At 45.7% G+C, this 26,803-nt stretch overlaps 1 protein-coding gene across 3 annotated transcripts in view; it reads left to right on the forward strand.

Moving 5' to 3' along the window:
• The window catches only part of ZNF385A (zinc finger protein 385A), a 502,107-nt gene that overhangs the window by 180,070 nt on the left and 295,234 nt on the right, over window positions 1-26,803 (forward strand). The window contains exons 1-2 of one of the 3 annotated variants that reach the window (XM_068267160.1): window positions 8,313-8,450; window positions 22,326-22,486. In XM_068267160.1, the coding sequence (XP_068123261.1) occupies window positions 22,477-22,486 (10 nt within the window). In that variant the 5' untranslated portion in view covers window positions 8,313-8,450; window positions 22,326-22,476. Of the gene's footprint in view, window positions 1-8,312; window positions 8,451-21,875; window positions 22,487-26,803 lie in introns of those variants that run through there. The other 2 variants (XM_068267161.1, XM_068267159.1) reach the window with 2 other exon arrangements.

Genomic DNA, 26,803 nt, shown 5'->3' on the forward strand with positions numbered 1-26,803 from the left:
GGTTTTATAGCAGCCGCTATTACTGTACTTTTTAAAGTTAAACTAAACTTAGAACTTCAACTTTGCTCCAAAAGATTAGCCACAACATGATAATCTTAAGGGGAAAAAAACCCCTTCATAACAATTTAAGAAAAAAAAAAAGTTGTTTAACTTGGTTTCACTTTTCTGGGAGTACTGAAAGGGTTAAGCCTCAGTGTTTACTTTATAAGCAGAGAGCCCCAGCACAGTTCGCATATACAGCTGCTGAGGAGAATACACAGAGCAGTGAATTTCTTCAGCAACTATACGTGTATTAAAGACTTTTCATTGTGCGATGTGCAACCGTTTGGGTTCGTCCACTTTGAACTGTAAACATCTTAGCTTTGGTCTTTTTTATTGCACTTCCTCTGCATTCCCATGACAATATCTTAATCTCTAAAAAGGCTGTACACAAACGGTGTAATGTTTTTTATAAAGTGGCTAGACACCCCTCATACCAATTATAGGAAAGGTTTGTTATTTGGATTCTGTGAGTTAGGGCTAGTAAGTTGTATCTGCAAATCCTTTGTAGACTTATTTTAAAGAGAATCTGTACTCTAAAATTCTTACAATAAAAAGCATACCTTTCTATTCATTATGTTCTCCTGGGCCCCTCTGTGCTGTTTCCAGTCATGCTCAACTTCTACCCGGGAGAAATCCGGATAGTTGCTATCCAGATATCTCCCAGGAATGCTGTGCGGGGGGGGGGGGGGGGGGGGGGGGCGGTCGAGGGGGTCAACCTTACCCCTGAATGACGTCTTCATCGGGTCCATACGCGTCGCCTCCCACCATGCGTTCCAAGAGCCGCATTCGCCGGTCACTTGACACAATCACTTCTTCCTTCAACCCGGAAGGAGGAAGTACTTGTAGTTAAGTAACCGGCGAATGCGACGCTTGGAACGCATGATGGGAGGCGATGCGTATGGACTCGATGAAGACGTCATTCAGGTAAGATTGACCCCCCCCCCAGCATTCCTGGGAGATATCCGGCATGACTGGCTGTTTCTACCACTCCCTGCTGCAATCCTGGCTTGTAATTGCCAGTTTTAGACAGTGTTTACAAACAAAAGACATGGCTGTTACCAGCTTGTGATAGGCTGTGGAGAGGGTGAGTATAGCTTCTGCCAATAACAGCAGACAGCACATTCCTGTCTGAGCCGACAGAAGATAGAACATTAGATCATATAACAGAGATAACACAGCCACTGTGCAACTAGAAAAGGCTGCAGTAAGCCAGACCACATTTGAACAGGTATAGGAACTTATAGGATAGAAGAAATAAGGAGGAAAATGTTGTTACATAGTCTCTTTAAAAAACATAATTTCTGTATACCTATGATTATGTTAATGGAGCTTGCAAAACTAATTAATGTAGGTTATAATATTCATAAGATTGGGGGAGCCAAACGGTGCTTTGCTTGGGGGACCAAAACTGCCAGAACTGGCCCTGCCTGCACAAACTCTAACCTTGTTCATCACAAACCCTAACTTCACGTATCCCAAATTTTAACAAAACCTTGCTGTGACACAAAAGGAAAATAGAAAATCACCACATATAGGAAACAAAATATTTAGAGAGTCCTAAACAGCCCAAGGGTATGTAATACAGTGATGTAAACAAGGCAATAACTGACATTGATCACAAAATGTTGCCTCATATGTGCAATATATGCTTGTAACTTAGGGGGATTATTGTGTGGCATTTAAAATGAGTAAATATGTATTTATATCTTTATAGAGTACTAGGAAAAATCACCATAACTTCAATTTTTAATTGGAAATTTAATCAAGTATTCTAATTAGCCCAAAGGTGTGTAGTACAGGGGCTAAAAAAAGCAATATCTAGCATCGATCGCACATAAAAATATTATTGATCTATATTTCTAATACGTTATCAATGTTTTTAATGAAATGGAGGGATTCTATAGGATTGTAAAGGGTTATAAATCCATATTTACAATATATATATATATATATATATATATATATATATATATATATATATATATATATATATATATATATATATATCTGAACCTGCAGAATGAAACTAAAATATTTTAAAAGGTACATATTTTTAAGTACAAAATTGTAAAATGAAATGAACAATGAACCTAAAAATGACAAATCTTTTTTGTGAAAGGGGTACATAGGGTACATAGGTATGAGGTAACTCATAAGCCTCAGGAAAAAAAATTCACATTTTATAAAGGAAACAGAACATTGTATGTTTTAAGTATACAACATTCCTCAATCCCTGAATTTTCCATTCTGCACTTAGGGCTTTTATAACAAAAAACTAAAAAAGAAAGAAGACCTCTGAAATGTCTGAAAAGGGCACAGCTGTGGTTTTGCATCAGAACATCATGGTTTTTTTTGTTATAGTTCTCTTTTCTTGTTCAATTCTTTGATAATTCAAATAAAAAGAATGTGGAAAAATAAAAGAAATCTTCACCGACTCCCCTGAAACAAAGTCAGCCTAGAGGCATTTCATGAGGTAACTCTGGTTCCTTCAGGGGATGCTGTACAGGGGGTAACATAATAGAGACAGGAGTCTTAACCTTTTCACTCCGGAGGAACCCTTAAAATAATTTGTGGATCTCAGAGAACCCCTGTATTGGTGGGGGGGGGGGGGGGGGTGATTTAGTTTGCAGGTGGCAAGGTCTTTAAAAGAAGGTGTGGCTAAAAACTTTATTAACTATAACAGTCTCCATGTTTGGCCCCCATTCCATGTTCCTCCTTTATAGTGCTCCCTACTATAGTAGCCTGTGGTAGTGTTTCTTGTGGTAGTGTTCCCACAATTAACCTCTTTAGCAGTAATCCTGAGTCAGGCTCGGGACGGAAATGCGCAACTCAGAGCGGTAATCTCATGCCTGAGTGAGTTTTATGCAGGAGATGCTGCAAATCTCTCTGTGGTATGTTTTTTTTCGTTTTTAGGGTCTAAAAGCTTGTGAAAAAATTGCACGGCTTTTATAACCTGAATCTGGAAATAATCATAACGCCAGGGAGGTTAAAGAAAACCCCCATAATAATAATATGGCTCTTTATTATACTGCCTCACTATCCTATTGTTTTTATAAATGTGCTCCTTATTGTACTGATCCCCATTTATACCTTATTTTTATAGAGGAGCCAAGGAGGTTATTTCTCCGAGCCGCCTGAGATCAGTCTCACTGGAGGGAGAAATGCCAGGGAACCCCTGCAATGTCCCCAAGGACCCTGCGGTTCCAGGGAACCCTGATTGAGAAAGCCTGGTGTAACATAAAGGAAGGTTCTGCACTATATAAAATATACTTGCATGCCATAGACAGACGCTTCTGATTTTAATAGCAAGCAGCCAGTGCCCAGATACTTGTGCAGGAGTAATGTGCAGTGGCGTACTAAGCGGGACGAGGGCCGAACTGGTTGTCACACCTGGGCAGAAGCGATTGGGGGTCCAACGAGTGGGGGCGATTGGTGTTGAAGAGTCTGGATATCTGGGGAGGGGGGCCAACATCATTCCTCCCTCACCATGCAGTGGAGTAGCTAAGAGCCCTGGTTCGAGTTTTACATCCCCCCCCCCCCCCCCCTAAGCACTCTATATGTAACACTTGACACGGTGCAACAAAACCTGCCAAGGTCATCCACAGTATTAGAGGTGCAAGAAGGGGATGGGGAACAGTTTGTTAATGATTGTTACTATTCAAAGCATCTATAGAAGTGATTATTACCAGCACAGGACCAATAAAAAGCTAATACTTTGGTTAAGGAAGGGCCCCATGGGACCCCCCTGGCCCAAGGGCTCCGGTGTGGTCGCTACCTCTGCAACCCCCTATTGATACGCCACTGTCTCCATGGGCCCCCCTCCTGTGTCACCCTACACAGTAGGGCGCAGTGCTGTTGCTTGTGAGTAAATATCACCTGATCCCTTTGCAGAGATCAGGCAGTTAGAGAGCGGATGGCTGCCGAGGAGCATGGAAGTATCAGGGTCACGATAGATTTACTTACAAGGCACACCATTGCAGGGGGATACAGGAGTAGCCATGGGGAGGGTGGGAGGAATAATGTCGGCCCCCCTCTCCCCAGGGTACCACTATACCAGACAACCCATATGGGGACAAGGCGGGGGGCTACCACCAGGGATGTCACAGGGGACATGCGGGGCATGAAAGGAGTGGGAGGAATGATGTTGGTATCCTCCCCGTAGGCAGCGCCGGTTCTCTCATGGAGCAAGGTGGAACATCTGCATCAGGTGCAGAGATTTCAAGGGCAGCAGTTTTGTACTGTCCAGCAAAGAAGAAAGGCAAAGTCCGGGCACCAGATGAGTTGCAGAAGACACCACTTTATTTCATCCCACCAAACAAATAACACATCACGGTTGGTCTGTGTGGTGTCTTCTGCAACTCATGTGGTGCCCGGACTTTGCCTTTCTTCTTTGCTGAGTGGATCTCTCTCGCCAGAGGCACAGTGAGCTGGTCACCAGCCTCCCACCATAGGCTGCCAGGTGCATCTAGTGCCGATTGTTTTCTCTTCCAAGTTGCCAAATAGTTTTGTACTGTGTGTACCTTCCTGAGGAGGAATGTAGTGGCTGAGGGTGAGCAGTTTATGTCACAGACTCACAGCCAGCCAGTGTGTTACTGTGTTGAGCTGCAGCATGTCATGTGAGAACATTAATGAAGCAGAGTAAATTGTGGGGTGCTGTATGATCATTCCAAATCGGGGTGGGAGGGGGGCATCCTCACAAGTTTGCCGCAGGCAGCAAAAAGTCTAGAACCTACCCTGCCCGTAGAATACCATTAGACCACCAGACAAGTTACACAATGATGAGGGGGGGCCTCATGACTAACCACTCAGCTTCTGCTGTCTAGGATAGACCTGTCTCATGATCGAGGTTTTCAGTGGCTGCTTCTTGTACTACAATTTCTGAATGATTGCAAAGCATATTTTGTATTCCCGATTCCCATCTGTTCACATTTGGAGGCGGTCCCTGGACCTATTTAAAAAGCATTAAACTGGCAATTGTGAAGGGCTGGGACCCACTAGAAATCACAAAAGGCAATTACAAAGTGCAGTGTGCAGTGATTTTAACCACTTGAGGACCGCAGTGTTAAACCCCCCGAAAGACCAGCCCATTTTTCTGAAATTGGGCCACTGCAGCTTTAAAGGGGAACTGAAGAGAGAGGTATATGGAGGCTGTCATGTTTATTTCCTTTTAAGTAATACCAGTTGCCTGTCAGCCCTGCTGATCCTCTGCCTCTAATTCTATTAGCCATAGCCCCTGAACAAGCATTCAGCAGATCAGGTGTTTCAGTGGCTCAGACTTTAAAGTCAGATCTGACAAGACTAGCTGCATGCTTGTTTCTGGTTTTATTCAAATACTACTGCAGAGAAATAGACCAGCAGGGCTGCCAGGCAACTGGTATTGCTTAAAAGGAAATAAACATGACAGCCTCCATATACCTCTCTCTTCAGTTCCCCTTTAAGGCTCGCTGCAGGGCCGCACAACTCAGCACACAAGTGATCCCCCCCTCTTTTCTCCCCACCAACAGAGCTCTCTGTTGGTGGGGTCTGATCTCTCCCCCAATGTTTTTTTTTAATAAATATTTATTTGTTTTATTTTATATTATTTTTACATATTTTTTTATGTATTTTATCTCCCTCCCCCCGCCAGCCAATCAGCGTGATCGTCTGTCATAGGCTTCAGACTATGACAACCAATCACTGTTTGACTCTGGAGGGGACAGTCGTGAACACGGTTGTCCCCAGACACGGCTGTCCCCAGTGCAGCGCTGCGGTAGATCGAGTGCTGTACAGCAATAAAAGATGGCGGTTTCGCCGTCTAACAGTCTCCGAGCGACGATCGCCGCTGGGAGACTGAAGGCATCGGTGCGCATGATCCCCTGCAAAACACTTCCCCAGGACTTTACGCTGATTGGGGGAGCCGCCGTGTTCACACCCATTGCCGTGACGTGGCCTTAAAGTGGTTAACAATGCTTTCCAGAACAATTTCTGGAGCTTTTGATTTGAATGCTAGCGATTGTTATTTCCTTCTTTTTTTTGGATTTGTGTACTTGTGTAGCGTATACGCTATAGCAGCATAGAGGGTGATATAGCTGCTGGGAACGCAGAGAATCCGCCACGTTCCCAGCCTGTCGGCGGCTGTCGCCGAACCCGGAAGTAGCCGCCGGCAGGGACAGGACGATCGGAGCGGGGCTGCGAGGGCACCATCCAGCTTCAGAGGGCTGAGGGATGCCCCGGGTGAGTAAATATCATTTTTTTGGGGGGCTTAAGTATTCCTTTAAGTGTAAACGGGGCCGTACCCTCTTGACAGTCGGAAATTTGTATACTGTACTGTATGTACTGCTGCTATACTATATAAACAGGTACAGATACTAGTGCTGTACTGTATGAGGTACCCAGTATACAAACCAGCAAATTACTGGTTGTATGCAAAGACTGCTTGGATTGGTCAGCTATCTCTGTCTCTTAAGGGGCCCATACACCTAACGATTTTCCCACCGATATACAGCAGATTCGATCACTGTGATCGAATCTGCTGTCAAATTCGTTGCGCAAACACTGACAGAACGATCGATTTCCGTCTGAAATCAATCATTCCCATCGATCCGTCCATGCGGAAAATTTTTGCTGTATCGCCGGCGGGTCAGGAGTGCGTCAATAGTGGCTTTCGAATGCCCGACGACCGCCGCTAGCTGCAATACATTACCTGTTCCGCCGGCGCGTGTCCCCGCTCTCTCCGCTGTTTTCTTCTCCGCGCTGGGCTCCGAGTCCGGCTGGCTTCACTGAACTTCCTGTCCCGGCAGGAAGTTTAAACAGTTGAGAGCCCTCTACTGTTCCCCGAACAGGAAGTTCAGTGAAGCCAGCCGGACTCTGAGCCCAGCTCGGAGAAGAAGACAGCGGAGACCGGAGGACTCGTGCCGGCGGAGCAGGTAATGTATAGCTGGCGGGGGGCGGCAGCGACAGCTTCACAGATGGTGAATCGATTTCATGCTGTATTCGATTCACAATCTGTTTGCAGTAAAGGCAGCCATACGATCGATCAGAGAGGGATCTATCTGTTGGTCGATCTGATGGCAAATTGACCAGTGTATGGCTATCTTAAGACTACTTGTGCAGCACCACCCTTGCTGCTTTCATACGGTCGATGTATATGGCGGGGATGCTGCCGTGAACGTTTTTGAGCTCCCCCACCGTGTGCGGCAACCACAGATTCTGCAGTCTGCCTCGGAAGTTTCAGCACATGCTCTATAAGATGGCACCCGGCGTATAAGATGACCCCCGACTTTTGACAAGATTTTCCTGGGTTAAAAATATGGTATATCAATTTAAAGGATGGGAATCGATTAGTGTCAATTAAAACACATTTTTCAGTAGAAAAATACATATATTTACACAGATCTGTACATCATTCCTGAAAGAGGGACAAATGAGGAAGAAAGAGGGGCAGAGAGGACTGAGTTTCCAAAGTTGGGAGCTATGCTCATTGACTTACATTAGCCTAGCACTTTTGGAATTTGTGCAACTGAAACAGCTCCTGTAGGTTCTGATCCGTAATTTTATACATCCAGTGATCTGATGGCACGATGACTTATTGAATAAAATAACACAACTTATGGCAGGCAGTCTGGGTGCCCCTTTTTTTTTTTGCTGTAAATAGGTTTGGAAAGTGTTCAAAAGTGCAGACAGGTCCAGACTTCCTGGGACAAACCTTCCAGAACTTGAACTGGCCCTAACAATCAGAGGCAAATCAGGCAACTGGAGAAAGTAACATAGGAAGGGAAAAAGTCCAACAAATGCTGCAACACAGAGGAGAAACAAAGCTGGGGAATCAGACACCATCAGCAGGGAAGGTGAGGTAAGAGCTGGCATCGCCAGCCTATAATCAGAGATAGTGCCCACTCAGGAAGGGCAGGCGATGCCAGGCAGCACCCCTCCCATTCCCGCCCGCCTTTGCCCACTGATGTCCCGTCTCAGAGAGGTCCCAGGGCTGCTCAGCATCTCCCTACGTTTAATATTCTGGGCACTTGTCACTGACTCGCTTGGGGGAGGGGAATGCTGCACCGAGTGAATGGGAGTCTGGAGCAGATAGAGAATGTGTGATAAACCCGCAGAATGCTGGCTGGAAGGAGGGGGTGACAGGCAGAGGTGGTGGTGGTGGGAGCTGCCTTCCAGGCTCAGGGCAGAGCGCAGGTGTGTGAGGAGAGCAGCAGGCACGGGAGGGCTCTTCTTCCCGCCTCACACACAGTTATGGCTACGCACGCAGGCGGCTGAGATAAAAGAGCAGGAAGACAAGACTTGTGTGGAGAGCATGTGGAATCCAAAACACAGCTCCATGTGGGTGTACTGAGGCCTCATGCAGCTAAAGTCTCCTCTTACACACAATGCTGCTGGCCACACACGTTTCACTTGTACTCATTCTGCCAAACTTCCAGGTAACAGACAGGATTGCATCTATGTCAAATTAACAGACAGGATTGCATCTATGTCAAATTAAATTGAGAAGCTGTGATCGTTTTGGATCAAATGTGAATATTTTATTGAATAGGAGAGATGGAAAATTTAGATTTAATCATATTGAATACTCCTGCGCAGTACGCTCCGGTCCACGTGGCGGTGATTGACAGCGCCGCTTGCGCAGTCGTCATTGCTGGGGACCGGGAAGCTTCACAGCCAAATGGAGCTTGGGGCTGGACGAAGCCCCGGGTAAGTAGCACTTATTGTTCTTAAAACCCCCTGATGACTCCTGTAAGTGGTTAAAAGAAACCTGTAAGGAGTTTAAAAAAATGAGTTTAACCACTTGCCGACCGCCTACTTCATATTGGCGGCGGCAAAGTGGCAGCCCCAGGACCACGTAACGCAGAATGGCGTCGGGTCCTGGGGGAGGGGATTGCGGGCGATCGCGCGCGCGGATTGCGCGCGCATCGCCGGCATTAGGCTCCGCCCACATGTGACGTCAACCCGCCGGCCAATCAGCAGCGCCGGCGGGTTGCAACTTTTTGAAATGGCCAATTGAAAGTGTATAATACGCTTTGTTAGGTAAACAAAGCGTATTATACACGCTGCCTCCTCCCTGGTGGTCACAGCGCTCGATCGACCACCAGAGAGGAAGGCAGCACTGTGAGTCCAAATGCCAGCACACTGATCCTGCCCCCCCTGCACACTAATCGCCCACAGCACCCATCAGACCCCCCCCTGCCCACCCCCTGACAGCACTGTTTGCACCCAATCACCCCCCTAATCACCTATCAATCACCCCCTGTCACTAACTGTCAACGCTATCTTTTAGATCAGGTCCTAAACTTCCCCCTGGGGGCGCCTGATCACCCCCCCACACCCTCAGATCCTCCCCAGACCCCCCCCCAGACCTCCCCCCCCCCCTGTACTGTATACAGCTATTCTCTGTAATCACCTGTCAATCACCTGTCAATCACCCATCGATCACCCCCTGTCATCACCTGTCACTGCCACCCATCAGATTAGACCCTAACCTGCCCTTTGCGGGCATCTGATCACCCACCCACACGCTCAGATCGCCCACAGGCCCACCCTCATAACACCTACCAAGTGCATTGTTTACATCTTTTCTCTCCTCTAAACACCTACTGATCACCCATCAATCACCCATCAATCACCCCCTGTCACTACCTGTCACTGCTACCCATCAGATCAGTCCCTAATCTGCCCCTTTTGGGCACCCAATCACCCGCCCACCCCCTCAGATTGCCCTGAGACCCCCTCTGATCAACTTGCCAGTGCATTGCTTGCATATATTCTACCCTGTAATTACCTTCTGATCACCTATCAATCACCCCATCACCCCCTGTCACTGCTACCCATCAGATTAGACCCTAATCTGCCCCTTGCGGGCACCCAATCACCCACCCGAACCCTCAGATCGCCCACAGACCCCCCGCCAGTGCATTGCTTGCTTATTTTCTCCTCTGTAATTACCTATCAATCACCCCGTCACCACCTGTCACTGCAGGCTCCTGATCACCCTCCCCCCTGCCCTTATATCTCCCTCTGATCACTCCACCCTGCCCTAGATCACCCCCCTGCCATTGTGTATATCTAATCTCCTGTCTGTAACGCTTGATTGTGCTTTGATTGGCTCCAATTGTCTCAATTGCCCTGTGACTGACTTAGATTGTCCCGTGATTGGTTTTTGATTGTCCTGTGATTGGCTTCGATTGTGCTGTGATTGGCTTCGATTGTCCCGTGATTGGCTTCGATTGTCCCGTGATTGGCTTCGATTGTCCCGTGATTGGCTTCGATTGTGCTGTGATTGGCTTCGATTGTCCCGTGATTGGCTTCGATTGTCCCGTGATTGGCTTCGTTTGTCCCGTCATTGGTTTTCGATTGTATTGTGATTGGCTTCGATTGCCCCGCGATTGGCTTTGATTGCGCTGACTGGCTGTGATTGCCCTCTAATCACTCTTATTGGCTCTAATTGTGTTGTAATTGCCTTGATTGCCCTCTGATTGTCTGTGATTGTTTCTGATTGCCCCCATTGCTGTCTGATTGCCCCCTGATTCCCCCCCCCCCCCCCCCCCCCCGGTCACTATCCTAGTGATCTAAAAATAGTGTTTTTAGTATCACTAGTGTTAACAGTTAGGCCAGTTAGCTAGGCCCCTGTGTTAGTGTCAGTTAGCGCTCAGCCCACCGCACCACAGTCACTAATTAGTCGCTGATTAGCGTCATCACTGTCGCTAATCAGCATTGGTACTATATAGTATCTGTAAGTGATCATTACTGATCGCACACAGATCTATATTGGGGTCATTAGGATCCACTAAAAACGCAGTGTTTGCCGATCAGGCCTGATCGTTCGCCTGCACTTGCGTTCAGCCTGCCCCACCGCAGTGACAGAATTTTTTTTCTGATCACTGCAAAAAACACTGTACAATAGCTGTGGCACTGTAAAGATCAGTTTTGATTTTTTTTTTCCAAAACTCAGTGACCACAGCTTTCTGCTCCGCAAGTACTCCCTTTTGCTAGGTAGGTGCTCTTTTTCCTGGGTAGTCTCAGAGGAATACCCCCTAAATTTAGCAGCCCACCATGGCAAGAAAGGGGTATTCCGATGATGAGGTTCTCAGGTACATGGCCCAGTCGGATGAGGACGATTGGGACATCTCATCCGACGAATCTTCTGGGTCAGAGTACGAACCTGTGGACAGCAGTGGCTCGCTGACCGATAGCGATAACGAGGTTGAGGTCCCGGCTAGAGCCAGGCGTACCACACCCCATGTCACTGGACCGCAGGTGGCGCAGGATCTGCCTCAAGGGCAGCAGAGTGGTGCTAGCGCTGGTCTGAGGTTTCATGGTGAGGCATACACCAGCAGCGCAGCATCTCCTGGACCTGGCACCAGTACTTCCGTAGACCCTGGTGAAGTGGTGAGCACCAGAAGGGAAGTTGAAACTGGTTCGGTGGCACGTGCATTAAGACCCGAGTCGCAGCCACCAAGAAAACGGGCCCGTACTACCCATAGTCTTCCAGAGGTGCTGGCAAATCCCAATTGGCAATCCCCTGGTTCCGCCGCACCCGTACTGCCCCCTTTCACCGCCCAGTCTGGAGTCCAGGTGGAGACAGATAATCTAGTAACGGCCCTAGACTTTTTTCATCTGTTCTTCACCGAGGATCTCTACGACTTAATTGTGGCTGAGACCAACCGTTATGCCACACAATACATCACCGACAACCCGAATAAGTACTATTCCCAGGCTTACCGGTGGAAACCACTCCAAGTTTCCGAACTTAAAACTTTTTTGGGCCTTCTCCTTAACATGGGTCTAGTCAAATTGAATGTATTGCGGTCTTATTGGTCTACGCGCCCAATATATCACCTGCCCATGTTCTCTGCTATCATGTCCAGGACACGGTTTGAGATGATCCTGCGCTTCCTGCACTTCAATGACAACACAACCTGTCATCGGAGTGACCACCCTGCTTATGACCGGCTCCACAAAATTCGGCCCCTCATAGACCACATGTCATCAAAATTTGCAGATGCTTATACCCCTGAACAGCACATTTGTGTAGACGAGTCCCTCATACATTTTACCGGGCGCCTTGGCATCAAACAGTACATCCCAAGCAAGCGCGCCCGGTATGGGGTGAAACTGTATAAGCTCTGTGAAAGGGCCACAGGCTATACTTATGGTTTTAGGGTCTATGAGGGAAAAGACTCAAAATTGGAGCCGGTCGGATGCCCTGACTACCTGGGGAGCAGTGGCAAGATTGTGTGGGACTTGGTGTCACCTTTGTTCCAGGAGGGGTACCATCTTTATGTGGACAACTTCTACACAAGTGTGGCCCTCTATCAGCATTTAAAGATAGAAGGGATCCGCTGCTGTGGCACCGTGCGGCCTAGTCGCCGGGGCTTCCCCCAACGGCTCGTTAGTACCCGGCTTGCACGGGGGGAGAGGGCTGCCTTGTGTACAGATGACCTGCTCGCGGTGAAATGGAAGGACAAGAGGGACGTTTACCTTCTGTCCACCATTCACACAGACACGACAGTCCAAATTCAACGGGCAACTGAGGTCACTGAAAAACCTCTCGCCGTCCACGACTATAATGCTTACATGGGAGGGGTGGACTTCAATGACCAGATGTTAGGGCCCTATTTAGTTTCCCGCAAAACCAGACGCTGGTATAAAAAAGTGTCTGTTTATCTAATTCAATTGGGTATTTACAACAGCTTTGTTCTCTACAGTAAGGCTGGGAGAACTGGAGCGTTCCTTAAATTCCAGGAAGACATCGTTATGGAACTCCTGTATCCAGGAGGTGCCGTGGCCCAACCCCAAAATGCAGTTAGCCGGCTGCATGAAAGGCACTACGCCTTTCCCATTCCGTGTGGCCCAAATCAACGCACCCCAAGAAAACGTTGTCGTGTCTGCAGCAGGGCTGGAACAAGGCGTGACACCTCTGTTTACTGTCCCATGTGTCCTGACCAGCCTGGTCTATGCCTAGGGGAGTGTTTCCAGAGGTATCATGAGCAGATACACTTTTAGAGAGTAGGGAACTCCAAACATAGCAGTAGGCACACAAGGGTCTCTGTGCTATTTCACACTGGCGTGATGCGTTAGGGAAAATTGCCTAGCGAAAGTCACACTTTGCGGTCCCCCCCCTACGCCGGAAGTGCTTGACTTAACGCTAGTGCATGCCTACTGCCTACGTTACTGGGTGGCTTCTGTGGCAATTTGGGTCGGCCCGGAAGTCATGTTAGTCTACGGCGACGCAGTTACTTACTAGGCCGAATGCGATTACTGTCGAATGCTACTCTAGCGGTATTCTCTGAAGGTCTGTTTGGGGCGATGCGGTGCGCGCGACCCACCGGATACGCCAATATGCAGTGTGAACCCAGACATCAGGTTTCCAGAGACCCTAATACACAGTGCTGCCAGAAACCTCTCCTTTCACTTGGGACAAAGTGCATAATGTACTTCGCCACATCTCTGTGCGATTTGCACTTTGCATATTGTCCCATGGGGGACGAGAGGTTTGTCCTCAGAAAGGTAAGAAAAAAAAAAACAAATAAAAAAAACAGGTAAGCAAAAAAGTTAATGTTTGGTTCCCAATGTTAATGTTTGGGTTAAAAATGTTCATTAAAGTTTATAAAAGTTGATGTTAATGAAGTTATTGCTTTGCTGCTTGCTTGTTTTTTTTGTGTGTGTTTTTCTCTCTTTTTTCCATCCTTTACCCTTCCAGGTGGACCGACCGACCGACCAACCAGCTGCAGCACTGATGGTGCATCCTGACAGAAGCATTGTGTGTCTGTCAGATTACACACAAGTCGGTGCATGCAGCGCTGCAGGACGAGATTTCTCCTCTGCAGTAAAAAAGATACGTTTGCCGAGGCATATGAGCTGAGGGGTGGTGTTGGAGCTCCTATGCTTTGGCAAGCACTTTGTATCAAAAAAGAACTCTGGCAATGATTTGTTCATCCACATCGATCGGTGTGAATGGATAAATCGGCTTTGCCAGGGCATACGAGCTGAGTGGGTGGACGTTTTTGGGTGGCAGCTCCTATGTCCTGGCAGACGCCTTCCCCTCTTTTTTTTCACATTTTTTGGCAGATATTTTTTCATCCACATTGATTGATTGATTGATTGACTGTCATTTTTCCTTTCAGCCCAGAGTGCAGTACCCGTATGCCCAAAATAAGGAGTATAGCAGAAACTCCTAATACTGGCCATACATGTAATGATTGCAGAGACCCTAAAATGCCAGGACAGACCCCACGAATGATGCCATTTTGGAAAGAGGACACCCCAAAGTATTACGTGAGGTGCATGGTGAGTTCATAGAATATTTTATTTTTTTGTCACAAGTTAGCAGAAATTGTTGTATGTTTTTTTTCACAAAATGTCATTTTCCGCTCACTTATGACAAAATTTTTTTTTTTCTATGAGCTCACCATGCCCCTCATGGAATACCTTGGGGTGTCTTCTTTCCAAAATGGGGTCATTTGTGGGCTTTGTTCACGGTCCTGGCATGTGGGGGGGTTGCTAAATTGTGAGCACCCCTGTAAAGCCTAAAGGTGCTCATTGGACTTTGGGCCCCTTTGCGCAACTAGGCTGCTAAAAAAGTGTCACACATGAGGTATCGCTGTACTCAGGAGAAGTAGTATAATGTGTTTTGGGGTGTATTTTTACACATACCCATGCTGGGTGGGAGAAATATCTCTGTAAATCACAATTTTTTAATTTTTTTACACACAATTGTCCATTTACAGAGATATTTCTCCCACCCAGCATGGGTATGTGTAAAAATACACCGCAAAACAAATTATACTACTTCTCCTGAGTACGGGAATACCTCATGTGTGGCACTTTTTTGCACCCCAACTGCGCTAAGGGGCCCAAAGTCCAATGAGTACCTTTAAGATTTCACAGGTCATTTTGCGACATTTGGTTTCAAGACTACTCCTCACGGTTTAGGGCCCCTAAAATCCCAGGGCAGTATAGGAACCCCACAAGTGACCCCATTTTAGAAAGGAGACACCCCAAGGTATTTACTTAGGAGTATGGTGAGTTCATAGAAGATTTTATTTTTTTGTCACAAGTTAGCGGAAATTGATTTTAATTGTTTTTTTTTCACAAAGTGTCATTTTCCGCTAACTTGTGACAAAAAATAAAATCTTCTATGAACTCACCATACTCCTAACTGAATACCTTGGGGTGTCTTCTTTCTAAAATGGGGTCACTTGTGGGGTTCCTATACTGCCCTGGCATTTTAGGGGCCCTAAACCGTGAGGAGTAGTCTTGAAACCAAATTTCGCAAAATGACCTGTGAAATCCTAAAGGTACTCATTGGACTTTGGGCCCCTTAGCGCAGTTGGGGTGCAAAAAAGTGCCACACATGTGGTATCGCCGTACTTAGGAGAAGTAGTATAATGTGTTTTGGGGTGTATTTTTACACATACCCGTGCTGGGTGGGAGAAATATCTCTGTAAATCACAATTTTTTAATTTTTTTACACACAATTGTCCATTTACAGAGATATTTCTCCCACCCAGCATGGGTATGTGTAGAAATACACCGCAAAACAAATTATACTACTTCTCCTGAGTACGGGGATACCTCATGTGTGGCACTTTTTTGCACCTTAACTGCGCTAAGGGGCCCAAAGTCCAATGAGTACCTTTAAGATTTCACAGGTCATTTTGCGACATTTGGTTTCAAGACTACTCCTCACGGTTTAGGGCCCCTAAAATCCCAGGGCAGTATAGGAACCCCACAAGTGACCCCATTTTAGAAAGGAGACACCCCAAGGTATTTAGTTAGGAGTATGGTGAGTTCATAGAAGATTTTATTTTTTTGTCACAAGTTAGCGGAAATTGATTTTAATTGTTTTTTTTCACAAAGTGTCATTTTCCGCTAACTTGTGACAAAAAATAAAATCTTCTATGAACTCACCATACTCCTAACTGAATACCTTGGGGTGTCTTCTTTCTAAAATGGGGTCACTTGTGGGGTTCCTATACTGCCCTGGCATTTTAGGGGCCCTAAACCGTGAGGAGTAGTCTTGAAACCAAATTTCGCAAAATGACCTGTGAAATCCTAAAGGTACTCATTGGACTTTGGGCCCCTTAGCGCAGTTGGGGTGCAAAAAAGTGCCACACATGTGGTATCGCCGTACTTAGGAGAAGTAGTATAATGTGTTTTGGGGTGTATTTTTACACATACCCGTGCTGGGTGGGAGAAATATCTCTGTAAATCACAATTTTTTAATTTTTTTACACACAATTGTCCATTTACAGAGATATTTCTCCCACCCAGCATGGGTATGTGTAGAAATACACCGCAAAACAAATTATACTACTTCTCCTGAGTACGGGGATACCACTTGTGGGGTTCCTATAGTATGGTGAGTTCATAGAAGATTTTATTTTTTGTCACAACTTAGCGGAAAATGACACTTTGTGAAAAAAAACAATTAAAATCAATTTCCGCTAACTTGTGACAAAAAAATAAAATCTTCTATGAACTCACCATACTCCTAACGGAATACCTTTGGGTGTCTTCTTTCTAAAATGGGGTCACTTGTGGGGTTCCTATACTTCCCTGGGATTTTAGGGGCCCTAAACCGTGAGGAGTAGTCTTGAAACCAAATGTCGTAAAATGACCTGTGAAATCTTAAAGGTACTCATTGGACTTTGGGCCCCTTAGCGCAGTTGGGGTGCAAAAAAGTGCCACACATGTGGTATCGCCGTACTCAGGAGAAGTAGTATGATGTGTTTCGGGGTGTATTTTTACACATACCCATGCTGAGTGGGAGAAATATCTCTGTAAATGGACAATTGTGTGTAAAAAAATCAAAAAATTGTGATTTACAGAGATATTTCTCCCACCCAGCATGGGTATGTGTAAAAATACACCCCAAAACACATTATACTACTTCTCCTGAGTACGGCGATACCACATGTGTGGCACTTTTTTGCAGCCTAACTGCGCTAAGGGGCCCTAAGTGCAATGAGCACCTTTAGGCTTTACAGGGGTGCTTACAATTTAGCACCCCCCAAAATGCCAGGACAGTAAACACACCCCATAAATGACCCCATTTTGGAAAGTAGACACTTCAAGGTATTCAGAGAGGAGCATAGTGAGTCCGTGGCAGATTTCATTTTTTTTTGTCGCAAGTTAGAAGAAATGGAATTTTTTTTTTCCCTTTTTTTTTGTCACAAAATGTCATTTTCCGCTAACTTGTGACAAAAAATAAAATCTTCTATGAACTCACCATGCCTCTCAGTGAATACTTTGGGATGTCTTCTTCCCAAAATGGGGTCATTTGGGGGATATTTATACTATCCTGGAATTTTAGCCCCTCATGAAACATGACAGGGGGTCAGAAAAGTCGGAGATGCTTCAAAATGGCAAAATTCACTTTTTGCACCATAGTTTGTAAACGCTATAACTTTTACCCAAACCAATAAATATACACTGAATGGGTTTTTTTAAATCAAAAACATGTTTGTCCATATTTTTCGCGCTGCATGTATACAGAAATTTTACTTTATTTGAAAAATGTCAGCACAGAAAGTTAAAAAAATCATTTTTTTGCCAAAATTCATGTCTTTTTTGATGAATATAATAAAAAGTAAAAATCACAGGAGCAATCAAATAGCATCAAAAGAAAGCTATATTAGAGAGAAGAAAAGGAGGTAAAATTCATTTAGGTGGTAGGTTGTATGACCGAGCAATAAACCGTGAAAGCTGCAGTGGTCTGAATGGAAAAAAAGGCTCTGGTCCTTAAGGGGTTTTATGACTGCAGTCCTTAAGTGGTTAACTTACCTGGGGCTTCTACTGGCCCCCTGCAGACGTCCTGAGCCTGGCCCGGGACAAAACGATCCTCTGGTCCCCCGCCATGGCTCAGTATTGCTTTCGGCAACTAAGCCTGTATCCAGCCACTGGGCCTGCGTCTCCCATCACTGGGAGCGTTCTGCACAGGCACAGTACAAGAAACCTCATACTCATTTATGTGTGAACCAGGCCTCTTTCCTCTGACGGATTCCACCGTAATACATGGCTAATGTGCAGATTTGAACTGTTAATTACAATATAATCACATAACATTTGTTATGCAATTATATTGTCCAAAATACCGCAATGCAAGGGCCACCAAACGATTACAGTTGATGGCATTGGAACAGCACAGAGACACAAGACAGTGTCGGCAGTGATAGACAGGTTTATAGGCTGTGAGACTGCCGCAGTTGGCGATAGAGTGAAGAAAACAGCATAGGGCTGCATCTTCAACCACTTAGGAAAGTGACGTGAATTTGTGAATAGAAATCAGTGTGGAGAGCCCTGGTGACGCACAGGAGCCTGCTGCAGCCAATCACAGACCAGCGTCAAGCTGAGCAAACAAATTTGATTTCCAATAGGTCTTCTCCAGCAGAAATGGTCTATCAAAGACCAGTGAAATGTATGTAAACCATTATAAATGCAAATACATTACATAGAAAACGACAATCCACCATCTGGATCCCAATTTCAGCTGTCATATTAGATTGTGTGTGTTTTTATGTTCTCTGCCATAGTATGTAAAATAATGTCATTTACTGTGTTGTCTGCTAGAACTGAAAGCTGTGTACGGTATTTTATGTGATGTATATTTTAGTTGATCACTTTGCATCAGATAAAGAAAACCTGGGGTGTTTGCATGGCACAGTTTAATATACTTACCTCAGGAGGGGGAAGCCCCTAGATCCTAAAGAGGCTTCCCCTGTCCTCCTGCACAATCTCGTTCCAGCGCTGAGACCCTGAGAAGCCTCCCTGCGCATGCGCACTAGCTCCGCCCCACTTACCTTTCTTCGACAATAGCTGGGTAGTTGCAATGACAGCTTTTGCTGCTTGTCACATTTTGCTGCTACGTATGTGCATTTTCTCATGCGCATACTCAGCAGGATCCTTTTTTCTCCGGCTGCCTACGTCACTGCGTTGCACGTCCTCACGCGCATGCACACTGTATTCTCAATTTCAGTTCACCCTAAATTCTTTAAATTGTAGGCCTCCTACACACCCCAAATTTTGAGGGTATGGAGGGGACCCCCGATCTACCTTTGTGCAAATTTGCAGCCCCCCGAACCCTGCTGGTTCCTGATAAATAGCATACAGACCTATCAGCAGGACTTGGGAGCTACAAATTTGCACAGAGGTAGATCAGTGGGTCCCCTACATACCCTAAAAATTTAGGGTGTGTAGGAGGCCTACAACTGAAATAATTTAAGGTGAACTGTAATTAAGAATATACTACGCATGCGTGTGATTGCGTGCAGTGCAGTGACATATGCAGCTCTAGGGCAGCAAAAGCTGTCATTGTACCGGATAGGAACCGTGCTGCTGCACAGGCACAGATGGCTTGCGCAGTAGTGCGGACCCCATCCGGTCTGGATAGTGGGGTGGAGCTAGCGAGCATCCACAAGTTGACGTTTGGGGTTCCCAACACCGGAACAAGACTGCTGAGGAGGATGGGCGAAACCTCTTTAGGATCCAGAGGCTTTCCCCTCCCAAGGTGAATACCCAATATAGGCACTGTTAACTCTTAGGGCCCTTTCATACGAGCAGTTGATAGGCAGTGAAATGCCTGTTGAATTCTCACAACTGCTTGCTGCTGCCTGGTAAATGCTCGTTACTGCTTGGTAACTGCTTACTGCTGCCTGTTAACTGTCTGCTGAGCACACAGTTCAACTGCCCGTGTGAAAAAGCCCTTACAGGTACCCTTTAAAGGAGTTATCAGCCAACATTTAAAAAATGAGCTTTACTCATCTGGGGCTTTCTCCAGCCCCTTGCAGCCACCTGTCCCACGCCGACCGCTCTGCTCTCCGCCGCTGTCCTGGTCTCCGCGCACGGTGCGGAGACCGACCCCGAGGTCGTCCTCACTGCACCTGCGCGAACCACTGCTGTCAATCAAGCCTACGTTGTACGTGGCTTACTGCGCAGGTGCTGCAAGGCGAGAGCGATAACCAGTACGCCACTGTGCTGCCCATGTATCACTGTGGATACATTCTCACAGCATCGTTTGCGATTTGAATCACTCGCAAATGCGCTGCATGCAGCTCTGTGGGGGCGATTGCATTGTGATTCTCGTTCTATTGAACGGGATTCACAATCGCAAATCGTGGAAAAATGTGTCATTTTGAGATGCAAAATCGTGGTCGTGGTTCACGATTTGCGCTTCAAATGTGAACTAGCCCTTATACAGAGGCCCCATCACTGCTGTGGAAGACTGACAGAGAAACATTCACATTACGAAGAAAAAAAGCAATAAATGCCATATAAGGCCTGGAACCCACTGCAAAACGCTATCGTTAATCGCAAGCGCTAGCATTTTGTATGAGCAGTTTGTCAGTGGTTTCATGAGCGTTTTAGGAAGTGATTTTACAAAGTGTATCAATTTGCCAGCGGTTGTGTAGCGATAAGCATTTTACAGTCTGATTGGTCCTTTCAATTTAATTTTTATTTTGTTACAGTGTGTGTTAACGTTAAAACGCTAGCAAAATCGCTCCATGCAGGTTTTGATGAGCGATTACGCCATCGTTTATATACTTTACATTGAGGCACTAACGCTCCCAAAATGCTGCATGTCCTGCGTTTGCGATTTGAGGAATCGCAAATGCTCCAGTGGAAGTTGCCCCATCCAATTACATTAGCTGAGCGTTTTGGCAAAACGCTAGCGTTCTGTAACGCTCCAAAAATGCTCTCAAAATTGCCCTTGTGGGTTCCAGCCCTTAGGGCACACCAGAGCGGTTCTGAAGCATTTTTTAAAACACTTGCAGGGGGAAAACAGGTAAACTAATGAAAGTGAATGGGACGGTGCACACCAGAGCGGCTCGTTTTTCCCCCAAACGCAAACTCCTGTCCTGCAGTATTTTATAAATTTCTGAGGCGTTTCTGCCTCAATGTTAAAGAGAGTCTGAAGCGAGAATAAATCTCGCTTCAGACCTCATAGTCAGCCCCTGCTAAAACGCCGCTATCCCGTGGCTAAACGAGGGTCCCTGACCCCCCGAAATCCCCTCTGAGCAGCGGGGGATCTCTTCCGGATTGAGGCAGGGCTAACCGTCGCAGCCCCGCCTCACGCGCGTCTGTCAGTGCGTATCTCCGCCTCTCCCCCGCCCCTCTCAGTCTTCCTTCACTGAGAGGGGCGGGGGAGAGGCGGCGATGCGCCGCTGATAGACGCGCTGTGAGGTAGGGCTGCAGCCGTTAGCCCTGCCTCAACAGCAGCAAAATCTACGACCAAGTTGGTCGTAGATTTTGCAGGGAGGGGGGGGGGGGGTTGGGGGGTCAGAGACCCTCGTTTAACCGCAGGATAGAGGCGTTTTAGCAGGGGCACACATGCCCCGCTGACTATGAGACAAGAAGCGAGATTTATTCTCGCTTCAGTGTCTCTTTAAGTATAGGAAAGTGGAAAACTGCTCCAAAACGCTAGGCATGTTTAGAAAATCTCTCTGCCTAGAATCGCTCTGAAAATCTGCTTCACCTCTAGCGTTTTGCAGATCTGCTAGTGGTTTTTGGTGTGCACTGGCCCTGATGGTGTATTACAATTATGATCTGTGGGAGAATTACATTCCTGGATTCTATGCAGAAAAACAAGCTTAGTAGAAAATGCAAGCCTTGATTCCTTTCAAATTAAAACGATTGTGGTTATGGCATAAAACAGCTCTTTTATTTTCATTATTAATGTGCAACTGTGTGAGCTGCCAGAAAGGAAGGGAAAGGAGTAAACAAAATAGTTAATTCTATAGCTTCCACTGTCCCCACCCTTACCTCCCTGTGGCAAAATAGCTGAGCCAATAGGAAGGCAGGCCAGGTGAGAGGGGCGTGTCCCTCACCTGGCACTGTGCAGAGCAGAGGGATCCCAGGCAGGGAGAATCTGCAGGGAGTGCGCCTCCTCAGTCTCTTTCCCTTGCTTGGAAGTTTTCCTGCGTGTCCTGAATAAAGGCAGAGATACCCGGGTGAATCATCCCAGTGAAGCAGGAAGGGATGAGGAGTTGGCTTCTTCTGCATGTGTCCAAAGCTCATTCCTCCCTCCTAGCCCTGCAGCTGCCTTCCTAACTCCTCAGCCCAGTTTACAAATAGGACTTTGTGGGATTTGTGACCGTCTCCAGGATTTTTTTTATTCAGTTCCCATCATTGGACACTAGTCTGGCCTGTCAGGATTGCTTTTAGGACCTCAGCATCCTCCCCATCCTGACACCCTCCGTAGAAAATCCGCAAGTCTCACTAATACACACACCCCCAGGCTTGACTGCTGCACAATCTGTCAGAGCCCTAACATTTCCTCTCCCTTTTCTGTGCTGGTAAAGGGCTTTTCCCATCGCTGCCGACTGAAGAGGAGAAGGGACAGGAGTGCTTGAGAACTGACTGAAAGAAAAGGGGGGCGAGAAGACAGCAGCCCCTGCTTGCCAGATCGGAGGAATTGTGTCCTGCCTGCACCAGACCCTGCAGCCTCAAGTCATGATTTTGGGTGAGTGAACATATTTTTCCACCTATTCTTTTTTTCCCCATGTGATTTCATTGTGTGTGTGTGTGTGTTTTTTCCTTCCCTCCGCAGTTGTGGGAACAGTAATGGAATCTATTGATTGTGTGCCTCTGCATCACTTTACTAAAGCTCTTTTGTTATGTCTTGTTATTTTTATCTTCCCATTCACAGAATTTTGCTGGCTTTGAAGCTTGCTGCTTTTTTCATTGCTGCTCGGGCTCCTTTCATTTATTTTTTATCTGCCCCCGTTTTCACTTGTGCCTGTTCCCTCTTTTATCTCTTCATTCTGCCTTCCTCCAACTGTGTCCCTGGATGGTAGGATGAGGGACCGCTGCTAGCCCATTACATCCTAGCACTTCAAGAGTAAGTTGTGCTGCGGCTGCTGAGTGCTGACAGCGAGATTGAGAGCCGAGTGTGCAGGGATTCAGCCTAAGGACAGTGGCCTCACTGACCTCCTTGCTCCACATTAGGACCCCGCAGTACTTTATGCTCCGATTTCACATGGATTCCTTGCTGTTCTTTTTCAGAACTCACCGGTCTTGTTAACACTTGTCTGCATAGTAACAGTGACAAGGGGGGGAGGGGGGGGGTTATAGAGAAGTGGCAACTTCTATAGAAAGTGACAATCTGATTACAGGTCGCTTCTTCTTTGTTTGCTTACTAACTAAAAATAAATTGGTCTCCTTATACACCATGCAGTTTTCACTTCAAATATTAATGGATCAGATAGTCAGATCTGGCATCGATTGCATATATAGAAGAAAGCTGGCATACGCATGTATGCATTTTTATTGAAAATTCTGACCATTTTTGCAAACTGGTATTGATCAAAAATTGATCGAAGGGACATACACATGGAACGGTCGACAGTATTTCAATCAATAATCCCCAGCATGTCCAATCTGCTTCCGACCAAGACAGAGATGAATTTTGAGCCAGAATTGATCGCTTCCGACTTCCAATTTCAATAATTTTATTGATTGGAAAAAGGATCTGAAGTGAAAATTGTGTGGTGTGTACTACCATAAGATCGCCATATTTATAAAGAGGTGATTTAAGTATGGGGCAAGCAGTACTTTGATGACCTGACTGGTACACACCATGCAATTTCCCGTCAGATAGATGGGTCGAATAGATAATTTCCAACAGGTCCGATCTGATTTCCGATCGCTTTTCTGATCAGTTTGCATAGAAGTGATCAGAAATTCGATCAGAAAAAAAAATCGAAAATCTGATCGGATCTGTCGTAAATTATCTATCGGCCCATCTATCTGATGGGAAATTGCATGGTGTGTACCAGGCAATAAGTGGTAATCTACCTACTTCAATAGAGCCTTGGAGAGTGCTTAGCGAATGAGTAAAAAAATTGCTCCCTACTGAGCCCTGTTGTTCTCGCAGATCACCAATGGCTCCGCGGGGTCCAAAAGTCACCAACAGGTGTTTCCAAAATCATTCGGCACTCTGCCACATTGCTATGGCGACACTTTCAAAGTGGCTATCTATAAAGTGGCGAGAAGCTAATCATCACTTTAAATTTATGACAGCCATTCTGGGCAGTAATAAACCGGGGATTGTAGGAAGTGCAAAAATCCTTTTAGAAGTGGCAGTCATATAAACTGATTTTCACTTTTATAAATATGGCGATTAGCTGATCATCATCGTTTTAAAGGGAACCCGAGGTGAGAGGGATATGGAGGCTGCCATATTTATTTCCTTGTAAACAATGCCAGTTGCCGGGCAGCCCTGTTGATCTTCATAAGTAGTGTCTGAGTCAAAACCCTGGAACAAGCATATAGGTAATCCAGTAAAACCTGAGTCAGCTGAGTCAGAGTACCAGATCTGCATGCTTGTTCAGGGGCTATAGCTAAAAGGATTAGAGACACAGGACCAGGAGGACTGCCGGGTAACTGGTATTGTTTAAAAGGAAATAAATATGGAAGTTTCCATATCCCTCACTTCGGCTATCCTTTAAATAGGCTCCTCGAACGCTTTACTGTTGTTTTGGGCACTCACTAGTGTTGTAGATGCTTGCCTGCGTAGTAACAGTGACTGAGACCAACTGAGGCAGAGAAGCAAACGCGAATGTGAACATTAACATTACAGTGTGTCCAGCACAATGCTCTGCCTTCAGAGGGACCTATTAAAAGTGCACGTTTACTACTTCCCGCCGAACTGGCAAATGTTGTTTTGCAGCACAGAACAACCAAGTGATAAAAAATTTAAGTCATATTAACTGAGTTGTTGCCATAGAATTGTATAGGTTCTTGAGTGCCCAGCATTTATCATTTGGAGGTAGGAGCTTTAGATACAATGGCATATTGTATCTACTAGCATTAATGTCAGCCTATGTGTTTTGGGAGGTCTGATAGACAAGCTGTGTGTATGCACAGTAGCAAAACCCGGGCTAATCCAGAAGAATTCATGAATTTGATTGGATGCTGTAGGCAAAGAGAACATTTTGTGAGATCTGATAGCCTCGCTGTGTCTGTATATGCACTCAGTGGTAAAACCCAGGCCAATCCAGAAGAATGAATAAATTTGATTGGATGCTGTAGGCATTTTAGGGTCCTTTCACACTGCACCAGTTAGGTTGCAGAATAATTCTGCATGTCAACTAATTTCCCATACAATTCTATGTGGCTTTTCACTTTTCTGCATTGTAATGGATCAAGTTACCGTATTCTAACTTGCTGCATGCAGGCTTTGTATAAACACCTATATCCAGTCTGCATTGCAGTTCACACTCATAACTTGTGCGTTATGCAATGTGCACAGTATTTATGTAGTGATGTCGTACCAATGTCACGGTGTATTGGGTGCAGGATAACTGGTATTTACTGTGTATTACTCTGATGGTTTAAGTGCAGACAGCTGCTCCTGAGCTTACTTAAAAAATAATCTCCCAACCAACCCGAACGTTACCTAATTTTATTGTTTTTTCCTAATCCCAACTTTACCCCTCTCCTCTTCTTAAAGGACAATTGCAGTGAGAAGAATATGGAGGCTGCCATATATATTATTTCCTTTTATACAATACCAGTTGCCTGGAAGCCCTGCTGATCTATTTGGCTGCAGTAGTGTGTGAATCACACCAGAAACAAGCATGCAACACATCTTGTCAGATCTAACAATAATGTCAGAAACACCTGATCTGCTGCATGCTTGTTCAGGGTCTATGGCTAAAAGTATTAGAGGCAGAGGATCGGTAGGACAACCAGGCAACTGGTATTGGTTAAAAGGAAATAAATATGGCAGCCTCCATATACCTTTCCACTACAGTTGTCATTTAAAAATAATCTTTCACTATCTGTGATCCTCTGTGTTAGCCTTAACCCTAATCTTGTGCCTCGATTTAACCCTTTACATAAAAAATGAACACCGTTACCATTCACTTAAAGGACAACAGACCTGAAAGGTATATGGAGGCTGCCATATTTATTTCCTTCTAAACAATACCAGGTGCCCGGCGTCCTGCTCATCTCTAATGCATCAGTTGTGAAAACAAGTCTGCGGCAAATGCAGTCAAACATCTGATCTGCATGCTTGTTTCGGGGTCTAAGGCTAAGGGCCTGTTTCCACTACACACGGATTGTGGATGCAGAAAAATTTACTCTAATGAATGTCTATGGGCCTGTTTCCACTAAACGCAATTTTTCTGATGCAGATTTCCCATAGGCATTCATTGGAGTCAGTTTTCTGCATCCAGAATCCGCGTGTAGTGGAAATAGGCCCGTATTAGAAGCAGAGTAACAGCAGGACAGCCAGGCAATGTGCATTAATTAAAAGGAAAAAAATATGTCAGCCTCCATTTCCCTCTCAGGTCAGTTGTCCTTTTAGCCTAAATTTTAACTTTAAACCTTAACCCATTTTAGTTCCTGGACGTAGAAACTACGTCCAGAAACCATGCGCGCTCCCGGCCCGCGGTTCGTTAGCCATGTGCTATGGTGCCCGATCACTGATTCCTCTCCCCTGCTGAAAAAGCGACAGCTTCTCTCGGAAGCTTTGCTTTTTCTGGCTGTAGCGTCCCCCATGTGTCTCTCTAAGCGTATGTTACGCTTAGAGTGACGTCATGCAAACAAACTCATGGCCGCCATCTTGTGGCCAAAAAGTAAAACTACAACTAAAAGGAAAAAAAAAATAAAACTCAACACACATTTACATTATAAAAGTATTGTTTACATCCCACCCTCCCAAAACTACCCAAATAAAATGTTTAATATAAAAAAACAAAAAAAAATTACAATAAAGGGTCTAAACTTTTTAAATATCAATGTAAAAATGAAATATTTCTATATTTTTTTT

This window comes from Hyperolius riggenbachi, chromosome 2 (genome assembly GCF_040937935.1).
Source record: "Hyperolius riggenbachi isolate aHypRig1 chromosome 2, aHypRig1.pri, whole genome shotgun sequence".
Classification (NCBI taxonomy): Eukaryota; Metazoa; Chordata; class Amphibia; order Anura; family Hyperoliidae; genus Hyperolius; species Hyperolius riggenbachi.